At 39.0% G+C, this 13,367-nt stretch overlaps 1 protein-coding gene across 1 annotated transcript; it reads right to left on the bottom strand.

Annotated features, from left to right (window-relative positions):
• Positions 1 to 7,010: 7,010 nt before the first annotated feature.
• Positions 7,011 to 9,959, bottom strand: LOC126495442 (rac GTPase-activating protein 1-like). Its single transcript, XM_050133037.1, is given in 3 exon segments — positions 7,011 to 8,346; positions 8,789 to 9,181; positions 9,184 to 9,959. Coding segments are annotated over 3 exon segments (1,905 nt in total). The 5' UTR covers positions 9,941 to 9,959; the 3' UTR covers positions 7,011 to 7,591.
• Between the last annotated feature and the right edge of the window lie 3,408 nt (positions 9,960 to 13,367).

The following is a 13,367-nucleotide window of genomic DNA, read 5'->3' as shown; positions in this document are numbered from 1 at the left end:
TATTGAAGTCTCCTACTACTAGTGTGTGTGGTTTAATGTCTGCCTTCAGTTCTAGTAATATTTCTTTTAGATAAGTGGGTGCTTTTGTATTAGGGGCGTAGATATTCAGGATTGAGACGTCATCCTGATGAATTGTTCCTGTTATAAGTATAAAGTGTCCATATCGATCCCTTCTGGTTGATTTTAGTTTGAAGTCAGTTTTGTTAGAAATTAATATGGCCACACCTGCTTTTTTCTTAGGACCATTTGCTTGAAAGACCTTTTCCCAACCTTTTACTCTGAGTAGATGCCTGTCTTTGTGGTTGAGATGTGTTTCTTGCAAACAGCAGAATGTTGGATCCTGTTTTCGTATCCAATCTCTTAGCCTGTGCCTTTTTATAGGTGAATTGAGACCATTAATATTAAGTGATATTAATGAGCAGTGGTTGTTTACTCCAGTTATTCTTATTGTTTTTGGCATTAGAGTTTGTGTGTATCCCTTCTTTGAGTTGTGCTGGTGAAGGGTTGCTAGATGATTGAGTTGTTGGATGCACTGTGGCAGTGTGGGATTCCTTGGGTTGTGATTTTCCTTCTATTACCTTCTGTAGGGCTGGATTTGTGTCTACATATTGTTTAAATTTGTTCTTATCCTGGAATGTCTTGTTTTCTCCATTGATAGTGAACAATAGCTTGACTGGGTATAGTAGTTTGGGTTTGCATCCATGGTCTCTTAGCTTCTGCAGTACCTCTATCCAGGATCTTCTGGCTTTCATGGTTTCCATAGAGAAGTCAGGTGTAAGTCTGATCGGTTTACCTTTTTAAGTTACTTGGCCTTTTTCCTTTGCAGCTCTTAATATTCTTTCTTTAACCTGCATATTCTGTGTTTTGATTATTATATGGCAAGGGGATGGTTTTTTTTTTTTTTGATTCAGTCTGTTTGCTCTTCTGTATGCTTCTTGCATATTCAAAGGAATATCTTTCTTTATGTTGGGAAAGTTTTCTTCCATAATTTTGTTAAAAATATTTTCTGCGTCTTTGAGCTGTCACTCTTCCCCTTCTTCTATTCCTATTATTCTTAGGTTTGGTCTTTTTATTGTGTCCCATATTTCCTGCATGTTTTGTAATGGGAATTTGTTGGCTTTGCTGTTTTCTTTGATCAGTGCGTTTATTTTCTCTATGGTGTCCTCAGAATCTGAGATTCTTTCTTCTTTTTCTTGTATTCTATTGATTATGTTTGTTTCTGTAGGCTCTGCTAGTTGACCTGGATTTTCCATATCCAGCTGGTGCTCAGTTTTTATTTTTTTTTTCTTGCTTCCCTTTCAGTTTTCAATTCTTGAACTGTTTCCATTACCTGTTTGATCGTTTATTCTTGGTTTCTCAGGGTATCATGTACGTATTTACTCATTTCTTCAAACTTTTGGTTATACTTCTCGTCCATTTCTATAAGGGCGTTATTCACATGTTGTTTAATGGGCTCTATTGCTTTCATAAAGTCATTTTTTTCCACTTCTTTCGTATTAGGGTGTTCAAGTCCATCTGTTGTAAGATCCTTGGGTTCTGGTGTTTTCATTTTTTTTTTTTTTTTGTATTATGGGGTGAATTCTTGCCTTGGCACCTGCCCATCTCCTCCTATCGAAGCTACCTAATGGGTCTTTTAAAACCGGATCAGGTTTCCCTGTTGGCCAGAGGCTCCTCTTACAAAATGCTGTTGCTCTGTTTCCTGGCTCCTGCCAGGAGCCAAGTTCCCTCTTGCCCCTCAGAAGGGTCTTCAGGAACAGGACCCGGCTCCTTCCTTGCTAGGGATCTCGCCAACCAAAGGCCTACCTCTTTGCTCTAATTGTAGTGATGCGATCTTCTCTCAGTGTTGTGTGCTGGTCCCGCTGTCTGCCGCCTTCTGCGCTGGTCTGCTGCCTCCTGCACTGGTCTACCGCTGCCTGTGCTGGTGGTCTGCAGCCCCGCCTGGGCCTGCCCTGGTGGTCTGCCCTGATTGTTTGTTTTTATACTAGATAATTCCTTAGTACCTTTTTTTTTTTCACAAATTATATTATTACCAGGATCTTACAGTGAATGTCCCACTCCCTTTATTCTGCATCTTTATTTTTTAGCACATACTATGGGTCCAATATTAAATTATTTGGTGCTCTTTTGATCATCAAGCTGTAGTTTTTTTTTTTTTTTATTTCTGCTTGTCTCACATGCACATTGCACTGTAGATGTGTGTAAGAGTGATGACTAATAACTACAAAAGAATTAATATTAAGCTGACTTGAATTCGCTTCTTCCAAAGAAATTAATTCAAAGTTTCAATTTGTCCCCAGATCAATATTTAGTACAAGAGAAAAAAGCAGCCACATTTTCTGCCAAAATATGACAAGAAAGGCCACTAGTATGATTGGTAATATTCTTCCTCTCTGCAACCTCTTGATCTGGGGCTCCATATTCCACGTTGCTCTCAATTCTACTGTCTTCAAAGTACCAACTAGTTCAAAGTCCTAAAGTTTTCCACATTCCTCCAAAAATCAGCATGGCCAGATCTGCTAGGACAATAGTCCACTTGCTGATGCCAACTTTTGTCTTGCTATTGATATGCTATGACAATGGCAAATGGGAATTTATAGAAGAAAGAGTTTATTTGAGGCTTACATTTTGAGAAGATTAGAGTTCAATGACTATCAATAATCAAGAACATGTCATCTGACAAACATAACACCCAAGCCCTAGTAGAGAGCCTACCATGGATCTATAAGCACAAGGAAGAGAGAGAGAGAGAGAGAGAGAGAGAGAGAGAGAGAGAGAGACTCAGAATGATGTCGTTTTTTGAAACTGCAAAGCCGACACCCACTGAAACACTTTCTTGAACAAGAGTTCACCTTCTAACGAATTCTAAACAATTCCATGAAATAGAGAACAAGTATTATAATACATGACCCTATGGGGAGCATTCTCATTCAAATCAGTGCAATATTCTCCTTGTTATCAGCTCCCTTATTTATTGTCCAATGCAAAGTGGTTAGCCTTAAAATAATAAGCACATAAACAACAAAAAGAAAAAAAGAATGTTGTGTTAATAAATACACATATATATGTGTGTGTGTGTGTGTGTAATAAAATAATTAAAGAATAAGAGGCTATCATCTTGAAATTTGGTTTATAAAGTAGTGTTTCAAGGGAATATAAGTGAGGGAATGAATGGAGAGAGAAGAGTGGAGGAAAGGGATGCAATTCATTTAAATAAAATACATTTTTATAGCAAAATTTTATGAGAACTAGGTAAATGCAATACAAACAAGAAAGGAATAAGTGAATTAATCACTGTTTTCCTATGAAATGTTTGATGAATAAAAGACTCTGAAGACTATTCTGGAAAACTAAATACTTTTAGCAAAGTGAAAGAAATTAACACACAAAAATAAGTAATATTTCTACTTACTAATAACATCCTCATTGAAAATTAACTAAATAAAATAATCTGTCTTAATTTTTTAGTCAGAAGATGAGAAAACACCTTGGTCATGGTAACTCAAAAAATGAAGGATTTATTTAGTGTATTATGGTTTGCAAGTGTTAAGAGTCTGTGATGACCGAGCATAGACACTGTATATGGAACAGCTGAGAACTCACCAAGAAGGCAAAGAAACAGAGAGAATGCATGGTGGGAAGGTCTAAAATCTTTAGAACTTCAAATCCCACCTCTGTGACATATCTATTTCATCAAGGTCACATCTCCTAAATCTTCCAAAACAGTTTTAGCAGCTGAGGACCAAGTATTCAATCTTATGAGCCTCTGGGGGGGCATTTCTATTTAAATCTCCACATATTCCACTATATGTCATCCAATCAAAAACAATCTATGCCATCTTCATAAAAATTCCAACATAATTTGCCAAAAAAAAATGAAAAAAAGCTTTTTTTTTAAAATGTATACAGAAACACAAAATACACAAGATGGTCAAAGCAATCTTGAACAACAAGTACAAAATGCACTATTACTGAAAGTATCATAATTCCTGATTTCAAGTTTCATTACTTAGCTACTGTAACAACAAAAAAAAAAAAGCATGGTACTGGCACACATGCACACACACACACACACACATACACACATACACATAAATTTGGATGTAAAGTTGCATTTTTTAGATGTGAATCACAGTTTATATTTTATACTCTCCAGAAATGGGCAGAGATTTTTCCTTGACATAAAATCTGATAGACATTTATATCATGGAATTTTAACAACATTATGCAAAATAAAAATAGGCTACAATTTTCTGTTTACTTCAGCACTTGCAACACTAAGGATTTTCTGAAATATAGAGGTGTTTTTTTTGTTTTATTTTCTGTTGTTACTGATAAGTATAGTCGATATACTCTTGAGTTTATAAAAACTTTGATTAGGGTGGTATTTTGAAATTGCCTCAGGATAGGGGTAGACACTAACAATATCAAACTTGTGGTGTGATTGTGATTAGATAATAAAACCTTTCAGTCCAATCACATAACTGTCATACAAGTAAGAATGACAGGGAGAAGAGTTATAAATTCTTTTAAACAAGGAGATTCTGGATTGGAGAGTGTGTTGGTATTTTCTTTGCATGTCAAAGAAAGAAATGAAAGCTGTGTCCCCATCTCTGTATATCTATCTTAAGTAATTTTCCCATTGATAGTTCATCCATAGTGGCCTTTGTTATAAACTTTTAAATCCTAAACATAGTGGGTGAATACATGCACTTATGTACATTATAACATTCAAGTTATAAGCAAAAATCACTAATATGTTACTATAACAGGATAAATCACAATTATCAACCCTTGTTTCATTTATTACTAATGTGTCTGTATAAACATGGTTGTTACAGTGTCTTCTAATTAAGTCAAACTGAGTTATAAATTGTAATGGAAGAGTCAAAATATTTACAATAATTATTTTAACTAAAATGATATTGCATGATTTGATATTGCTGAATAACTTTAAGCAATTTGGGAAATTTATCTTTAAGACTAATTTATTTTTTCTTGTACGTTTTAGTTTTCATTGTTAGTAGATATTTTATTATAGTTTATTTTGAAGATTGTTCCAGATTGCATTTTGTATTTTTATGCTATTACTATGTGGACACATAAATAGATTGCAATATAAAATTTGAATAAGAAAAGCAGTCAGAAACAATGTAATTGTTGCTTTAGGCGAAACTGAAATAGTAAGGCGCTTTGATGATTCTGTTTCTTAGGACTGACAATTTTGGGAATGACTTTGTGGTTCACAAGTTTATAGAATTCTCCTGAAAAACTGAGACTTAATGATAGTATTCTAGCCTGTGTTTCTTCTGATATCTTGTTAAGAATATTAACCCAAAGAAGTTAAGCATATTTTGTCTATTGTCTAATGTCTAATTAAAAGTAGAAAGGCATTTTCAGGATAGCAATGATGGTATTGAGCAACCAGTTTTTGTTGTTGTTTTGTTTTTCTGTAAGAGTGAAATAATACATTTCTTTATACATTGAACAAACAAACTGAACACCTCACTGTATGACATAAGATGTAAAAAGGTTTTATTGACTATCAAGAAATTTGATAGGAAGGAAATTCATAGCTCATTTGGTTCCTTGAAGATGCTGTATGGACCTAAGTTTATTTATTTTATTTTTTTTTACTCTAGATGATTATTTATTTATTTATTTATTTATTTATTTATTTATTTATTAAAAATTTCTGTCTCCTCCCTGCCACCACCTCCCATTTCCCTCCCCCTGCCCCAATCAAGTCCCCCTCCCTCATCAGCCCAAAGAGCAGTGAGGCTTCCCTGCCCTGTGGGAAGTCCAAGGACTTCCAACCTCCTTCCAGGTCTAGTAAGGTGAGCATCCAAACAGCCTAGGCTCCCTCAAAGCCAGTACGTGCAGTAGGAACAAAAACCCATTGCCATTGTTCTTGACTTCTCAGCAGTCCTCATTGTCCGCTATATTCAGCGAGTCTGGTTTTATCCCATGCTTTTTCCTATCCTGGACATAAGTTTATTTTGAAGACAATGTCATCTTCATTGTGTGATTTTCTTACTTTGAGTTAGTATATATTATCTATGCATAAATTATCTTTTTGTGCTAAGCAGGGATAGAGAAATGGAGAAAAATAAATATCAAAGTTTTCAATTTAAAGTCAGTGAAATTTGTGTGTGTGTGTGTGTGCGTGTGTGTGTGAATAAAAGAACTCCTGGGACCTCCATCTGTCACAATTTGATTTTAAAACAGCAACTCAATATAAAGCAGCATGGAGTGCTAAAATCTCTAGGCATATTACCCACCACTAGACTAAAAGGAGGGTTCTATCAGTAAGTAAGAAAGAAATAAGACACTTTAGAAAAGCAGCTAGAGATTTCTGCCTGAAGAAAAAAAAATGTTATGTTGCTTTTTATGCAATTACCACTTAACAAATACTTTCTTAAGTATTTAATGCTAAGAAAACTGAATTAGTATCACTAGATGTGGCTTTGTTTTTTATCTTCCAAAAAATCTTGTTTCTAAATTTTCATAGTAATTGATTATCATTTTCTATGTTAGAGTTGTTAAAAAGAAAAAAAAAATCATTATGGAATATTTTTTTCTGTCATTTAACAGTCTTTGACCTGAATCAAACTATAAATTCACCTTGTTTTTTTTTTTTTTTATTTTCGCAAAACTATTTTTTTCACATCATATTCCAAATATATGTCTTACAGATAAGAGTTAGTATTGAGTCAGAAAACATCCTAGAGAAGGAAGCCATTTAGACACTGGAAAAATGCTAATCAAAAAGCCAACATTCACATACATGTGTCTGCTTCCTGGGAGAAGCACACCACCCAAAGTGCAAAGACAGAAGCAACTAGCTTTTTCGTCATATGAAAATGCTGACAGTCTTCTGAATTGTTTGCTTACTACACACCGACTTTTAAAATAAAACAAGAGGGTCAGTCACCAGAATGCATTTAGCTTTAGATCAATAGGGCTCTGACCCCAAGCAACTCCAAAAGTCCAACGAGAAGCTGACTAGAGACTACGAGATGCAGGACTGCAGATTACACTGCACACTGTCTACAACGCAGACCTAAGAACCCAAATGGAATGAGCACACTCAAGTCAGTGCCTATCAACCCCATTGAGGGCTCCATGCCACTGTTTGGTTCCTAAAGGCGCACAGGGACTGGACTCTGAGAGGGGGCCTTCCTGCAGCTTTGGTCCAGCTCTTTGTCCTATTCTGCAACTTCTTGTCCTGAGACAACTCAGTTTTACCCACGAGGTAGGATTTCTGTCATTGTCTAAGTGACACTAAAGGAAAGTCATTTTATGAGCAGTATTTTGGCTTTAAGCCAAAGGGTTACTCCCCACCCCCGCCAGAGTCAAAACAATACCCATTACCCTTCCAGCCCAGTAAAGATCTCCTATTTGAAAGCTCCCAACAACTAGTACATGTGCTGCTGAGTCACCAGAGGAACAGGAGCTATATAATAAGAAACTCATGCACATTAAACTTTATTTAAAGCCTAAAAAGGGCTAAAATACTTATAAAAAGGAGGTTGCAGAATAAACACGTGTGTTCTGTGGTCAGTAAATGCTGGGACACCAGGCAGAAATGGTTTTACTTGAGGTACGGAGCAGGGAAAAAATTGCCTTGTTGACCTAAGTTGGTGGCAGACTTGCTTTTGTTCCCAAATCTGGGAGTGCTCTTGGAGAGGTTGTACAATCTCTGTGACAGCGAACTTGATAAAGGAGTCTTGACAAGTTGAAATTCAGGAGTGGTCACAGGCCCCAGTAAGCTTACTTTAGTGTCTGGTGTCTGTGGTGTTGAGTTTCCATTGCCATGCTGGATGTAAATGTTTTCTTGTTCCACCATCATGAACTGATTCCAGTACTCCAGGGGCAGAGAGAGCAGGCGCTCCACCACCTTGAGCTGACATTTGATGTCCTGGAACATTGTCACTGGGTCTGGATTAGGCACAGTATGGGCAACTATTGTAGGACCAAAGACTTTAGCTAGATTGGCAATATCCATCTTAGTATCTGGACTCTGAGCCACTCTCTGCAGGTGGATCATGAGGAAGTCTAATGTGTCCTTGTTGGCCTGGGGCAGCTCATTGACAGCCTGGTACATGGCGGCTGTGCTGTTGTCTTCATCTGTTGTCTCTGCTGCCTCCATAAAGGCTCTGCTTAGCCAAGAGGTCAGAAGGGGCTCTTTGAGGTTCCGGAGGAAGTCTTTCAGGAGGCTACAGATGGCATGGGTATCATCCACTTTGCTGAGCAGGGGTACAGTTTTCAATTTGAGGAATTTCTCTTTCAGCTCTTTTACTGTCCAGCCACAACCCGAGATCCTGTATAAGCCTGCCTCAGTCAGGCCTTGTTGAAATAAGAGTGGCAGGGCTGTGTCCCCAGCACCCCGGCCGATTGCTAGCTTATGCCCCGAAATAACAACACACAAACTGTATTCATTTAAGCACTGCTTGGCCCATTTCTATCTAGCCTCTTCTAGGCTAATTCTCATACCTGGACTAGCCCATTTCTAATAATGTGTGTAAGCACCCCAAGGTGCGCTTACAAGGAAGATTCTAACCTACGTCCATCCTGGGTCTGAGCTTCATCACGTGTGCCCAGGAGAGCAAAGCATGGCCTCTGTTCCAGAGAGCAGAGCTGTCGAGTCTGAGCTCACTTCCTCTTCCTCCCAGCATCCTATTCTGTTTACTCCTCCCACCTATGTTTTAACCTATCAGGGCCAAGGAGTTTCTTTATTGCTTAACCAATGAAATCAACAAATTGATATATGATACTCCCACATCAAGGCCTCGCTGCTCAATCTCATTCACACAGCTGACAATAATCGCAGGGATCATTGGAGAAGTCTGGGAAACGAAATCTGCCAACATTCCCTCTCCAATCTTAACCGGAGTTCCCACAAGGGGAGAAATGCAGGGAAGGGGACATTGGTCCCGACATTCTGGGTGAGAGACCAAACGACAGTCTCAACACTTCAGAGACAGCTTGCCAAATTTAATCCTCTTTCCACATGAAACACAAGATTCGGGCTTAATAACCGTCTTTGAGACAAAGTCATGTAGGTGTGTGCCTCCAGTATTCTGAGGTGTGCCTGAATTGTCTGTCTCAGTTCTTGGCTCCAGGGGCCTGCTGTTCAGAGCAGAGTCACTGTTCACAGGTTGCAAAGGACCTGATTTCCCTGACTCCTGGTCCAAGATGGCAATGTCTCAATCGTAAACACAGCTTGTATGGGTCCACCATCACTTGGAACAGTCACTGTAGTTTTTGCAACTATTGATTCATTTGCCTGGTCTACTGTAGAGCCAATGGAACAGGTTTTCTTTACAGGCCAAGGAGGAGCATCAATGAACTGCCGACTGTTGGAGCGCCTCTTTTCTCGTCTCTTCATTTTGAAATTCTTCCCCAAAGAAGAATCCCAGTCCAGTGATACATCAGTCTTGTCAAAGCTGATATCTGATAAAATGGAACCAGATTCATCAATGGTTGATAGTCTATTGTTCCCACAGTTGCCACTGGGTGTTTGGCCTCGGTTGAGAAAGGCTAGAGCAGATTTTTGTTCCTCACTTAGCTGAATGCTGCCAGATGTGTCAAACATGAGTATATCTCGAATCAGCTGAATCTGTTGTTCCAGCTTTGCACACTCAGCCTCAGCTCGCTGTCTCCGTTTGATCTCTACATCTACTTGATTACGCACATGCTTCAGTTTAACGTCCAGAGCGCTCCGCCCGGTCTTTGCTTTTAATAACAGATCTTTGAATTTCTCCAGCTCCTGGTTGGTTCTTTGACACTTCTTCCGGAAATCTTCGAAGTCCTTCACAACCTGGATGAATTCAATGCTTTCATTTCCTTCACTGATAATCTCCAACCTGCGCACAAGCTGCTCAAACAGAGTCCACAAATTCACCATTGTAGTATCCATCTTCGAGGCTCCCGGTCCCATGCACCCGCAAGCCCGACCAGCCTGAAGCACTCACTCTCCGGCCGCTACACCCCAGGAGCTAAATTCACCTTGTTAAGTGTTATGTTCAAATTCAAACATTATTCTCAAGAGGAATTCTGGTAAATTAACACATACATAGCACAATAGAAGTTTAAATCTGTGATTGTTAGAATTAAATGCATTACTGCACAGATTTGGCATTTTGAAGGGCAGACTTCCTTGCTTTTTAAAAGATATTATCGGTCTACTATTTCCTACTGACTTCAAAATTGCTTTATTTTGAGAAATAATCTGACAGATTAGAGGATAACAGTTAATTATGTCCTTGACAGCATTTTCTGCTTGTTTCTCTGCTGTTTTATTTGCTTGTTGTTTTGCATCTTTATCCAAATGTAGTTTTTTTACTGCTTATGATCAACAAGATCACATTTAGAAATAAAAGAAATACAAGAAGAATGTTATGTGACACATTTCTAAACTAACTATACAAAGTCATGAATATTAAGGTAGTAGGTTTACCAATAAAAGAAAAAAGAAAATGAACTTAAGCATTATACACAATGTTTATACTTAATAAAATTGCATGGCTTGGAGATTTCTGAAGAGCATATTTTAATTTTGTTAACTCACAAACTGGATAATTAAGATTATGGATATTTCTGATTTATAGAGCTCATTTTATTATACATACATATCTAATCTACTATTGTATGCTGCAAATAATACAATTTATTTTTAAAACAGGAAAACAAATACATTTAGTCTTTTTTATTTTTGATCTATGGTAATTAACTATTTTTTTCTTTAACAATTTCATATATAAATATAATGTGTTATGATTACTCTCCTCCCCATCCTCTCTTATCTCCCATATTTTTGGACCAAAAACTCCACATTCAACCCTGTTTTTGTATAGGTTAATGATTTTTATTTAGATCTGTTTTGTAACTCATTTAATTTAACAAAAGGCATCTTTGTGAGCATTGGATTAGATCTGCCCATTGTACCCCGGCATCCTTAGCCCCCTTATTCTGCAGGTAAACATGGGTGTTCTACAGCCCCAAGACACAGGACAATTAGATGTGATAGGGAGTCATGTTAAAGCAGGAACTCAGTTTATTACTGTGTGTCAGCTTATATAGGTTAAGTGACATTGTGTGATGTGTTGGTACCTCCAGCCAATGAGAGGCAGCCAAGTCCTTCCTCTGGCTAGAGGGGTATCTACCTATATTTTGCTTTCTAATCCTCACTCAGTTCCCTCAAACTTGAGCCAGGTTCTTCTCTGTCCTACAGGCTTTGAGGTACAGGCCCTGAACTTGAACCAGGCTTTTTTCCATCCTACAGACATTGAGGAACAGGCCCTGAAATAATTTTGGCACAAATCTCACCATTTTGGTTTATATCCCATCCCTACCCTGGTAGCCAAGCCAGAATATGTCACTGGGGAGGGAGTATGGGTCAGGGCCACCCATATTCCAGGGGTTCTGCCTGGACACTCTCAAATTGAGAGTTCATCTATGGGTGATATTTATTGAGCTTATTAAAATATTATGATGTACTCAAAGGGCCATGAGTTGTACATCTTTTATCTGTTTTTGGAATGCTTGGTTCAGCCTGGAGAATGCATGGGCAAAAACGACAGATGAATAAAAAAATAGCCATTGTTCCATTTAGGGAAGACATGAGTGTGGTAAGCTATGCAGATCAATTAAACCAGGTCTTATAGGTGATCCTCGACTTAAATCAGTATCTTTTCTTAACTCATCTAGTGTTCTAGTAACTATCACAAAATGTTCCTCATAGAAACAACATTCTTCCCCAAGTGCCCTGAAAATTACTCCCTGTTCCATATGCAGCAAGTCCAAGCCTCTCCTATTTTGTACTGTTACTCTTGATAAGGAATCTAAAGACTTTTGTAAACAAACTAATACATTGCCTGTCTTTATTAATTATGTCCAGCCCAGTCTGCTCACGTGCCCAGGAAAAACAATAGTAATCAGGAGACATCCCTCTTGCCCCTGACCCTCACCTCATAGTTTCTTTTTTGTTTTTTGTTTTTTTTTTTTTTTGTTTTGTTTTGTTTTTGCATGATTTTTTTTATTGAGAAAAGGAAAAAAAAAGTTTCCGCTTCCTCCCAGCCTCCCATTTCCCTCCCCCTCTTCCCACCCTTCCCCCCCCCCCCCACCTTTCTCCCCCTCCCCCCACTCCTCTCCCCCTCCCTCTCCAATCCAAAGAGCAGTCAGGGTTCCCTGCCCTGTGGAAAGTCCAAGGTCCTCCCCCCTCCGTCCACTGACGAATATCTTCCATATCACCATAGAACCTTCATCTGGTGATGGATGGAGATAGAGACAGAGACCCACACTGGAACACTGGACTGAGCTCCCAAGGTCCCAATGAGGAGCAGATGGAGGGAGAACATGAGCAAGGATGTCAGGACCACGAGGGGTGCACCCACCCACTGAGACAGTGGGGCTGATCTATTGGAGCTCACCAAGGCCAGCTGGACTGTGACTGAACAAGCATGGGATAAAACCGGACTCTCTGATCATGGCGAACAATGAGGACTGATGAGAAGCCAAGGACAATGGCACGGGGTTTTGATCCTACTTCATGTTCCGGCTTGGTGGGAGCCTAACCAGTTTGGATGTTCACTACATAGTTTCTAATACTGGAGGCAGTTCAGTTGCTTCCTGAGCATATATAAAAACGTGTCTGCAGGAGGGCATATCTCCTAAGGACATGAAAACACCTAGGATCATTAGCGTAAGATATCTGCGGTAGGGTGCACCCACGAGAGCCTCCACATTCAGGTCTCCTTTCTATCCTCAGAATCCAGTCTCCCATGGCACAGCTCTCACATGCCAACTCGCAGAGGTCAAACATCAGTTCAGGCTACCACCTCCAGGGTGTTGTCATCTGAGAAGTCTGGTTTAGGATCCTTCCAGTGTCAGCACTCAACAAGATCCATGTCACTTTCTGTGGTTGGTGGGGGCTTGCTGCCTGGACCTTGGTCCCCTTGAAAAGAGTTAACATGATTGCCGCCGGGAAGGCCATCAGAAATAGTTAAACAGGCAACACTTTCCTCAAGGTTCAATCTCCCTTGGGTAGTGGTGATTTTCTTTTCTTGAGCTTGAACTTGAGGGATGTCCACCATAATCTCATTCCTTCTTTATTGGTCATCTTGGTCATACCCATTGTCCTGAGGGGAGGGGAGGGGAGAAATTTAAGGTTATAATCTGGTAACTATATAGGCATTTTTCCTCTTTTGGAAAAACACCTCCATATCCTCAGACCTGTGCCAACAAGGGATCTGTACCCCTCCCTTGGTTAGTGAGAGAGTCATTCCACCAAAGCTTTAGGCAGGGCCTCATTGGTAGGGATCCCCAATGTTTCTGGAACCTATTTTGTTCATCTGATTTTTTAAAAT

The sequence above is a fragment of the Alexandromys fortis genome, unplaced genomic scaffold (assembly GCF_014885135.2).
Source record: "Alexandromys fortis isolate MF-2015 unplaced genomic scaffold, M_Fortis_MF-2015_v1.1 scaffold_286, whole genome shotgun sequence".
Classification (NCBI taxonomy): domain Eukaryota; kingdom Metazoa; phylum Chordata; class Mammalia; order Rodentia; family Cricetidae; genus Alexandromys; species Alexandromys fortis.
Note: the sequence above shows the minus strand (reverse complement) of the source record. Positions and strands in the feature narration are given on the sequence as shown.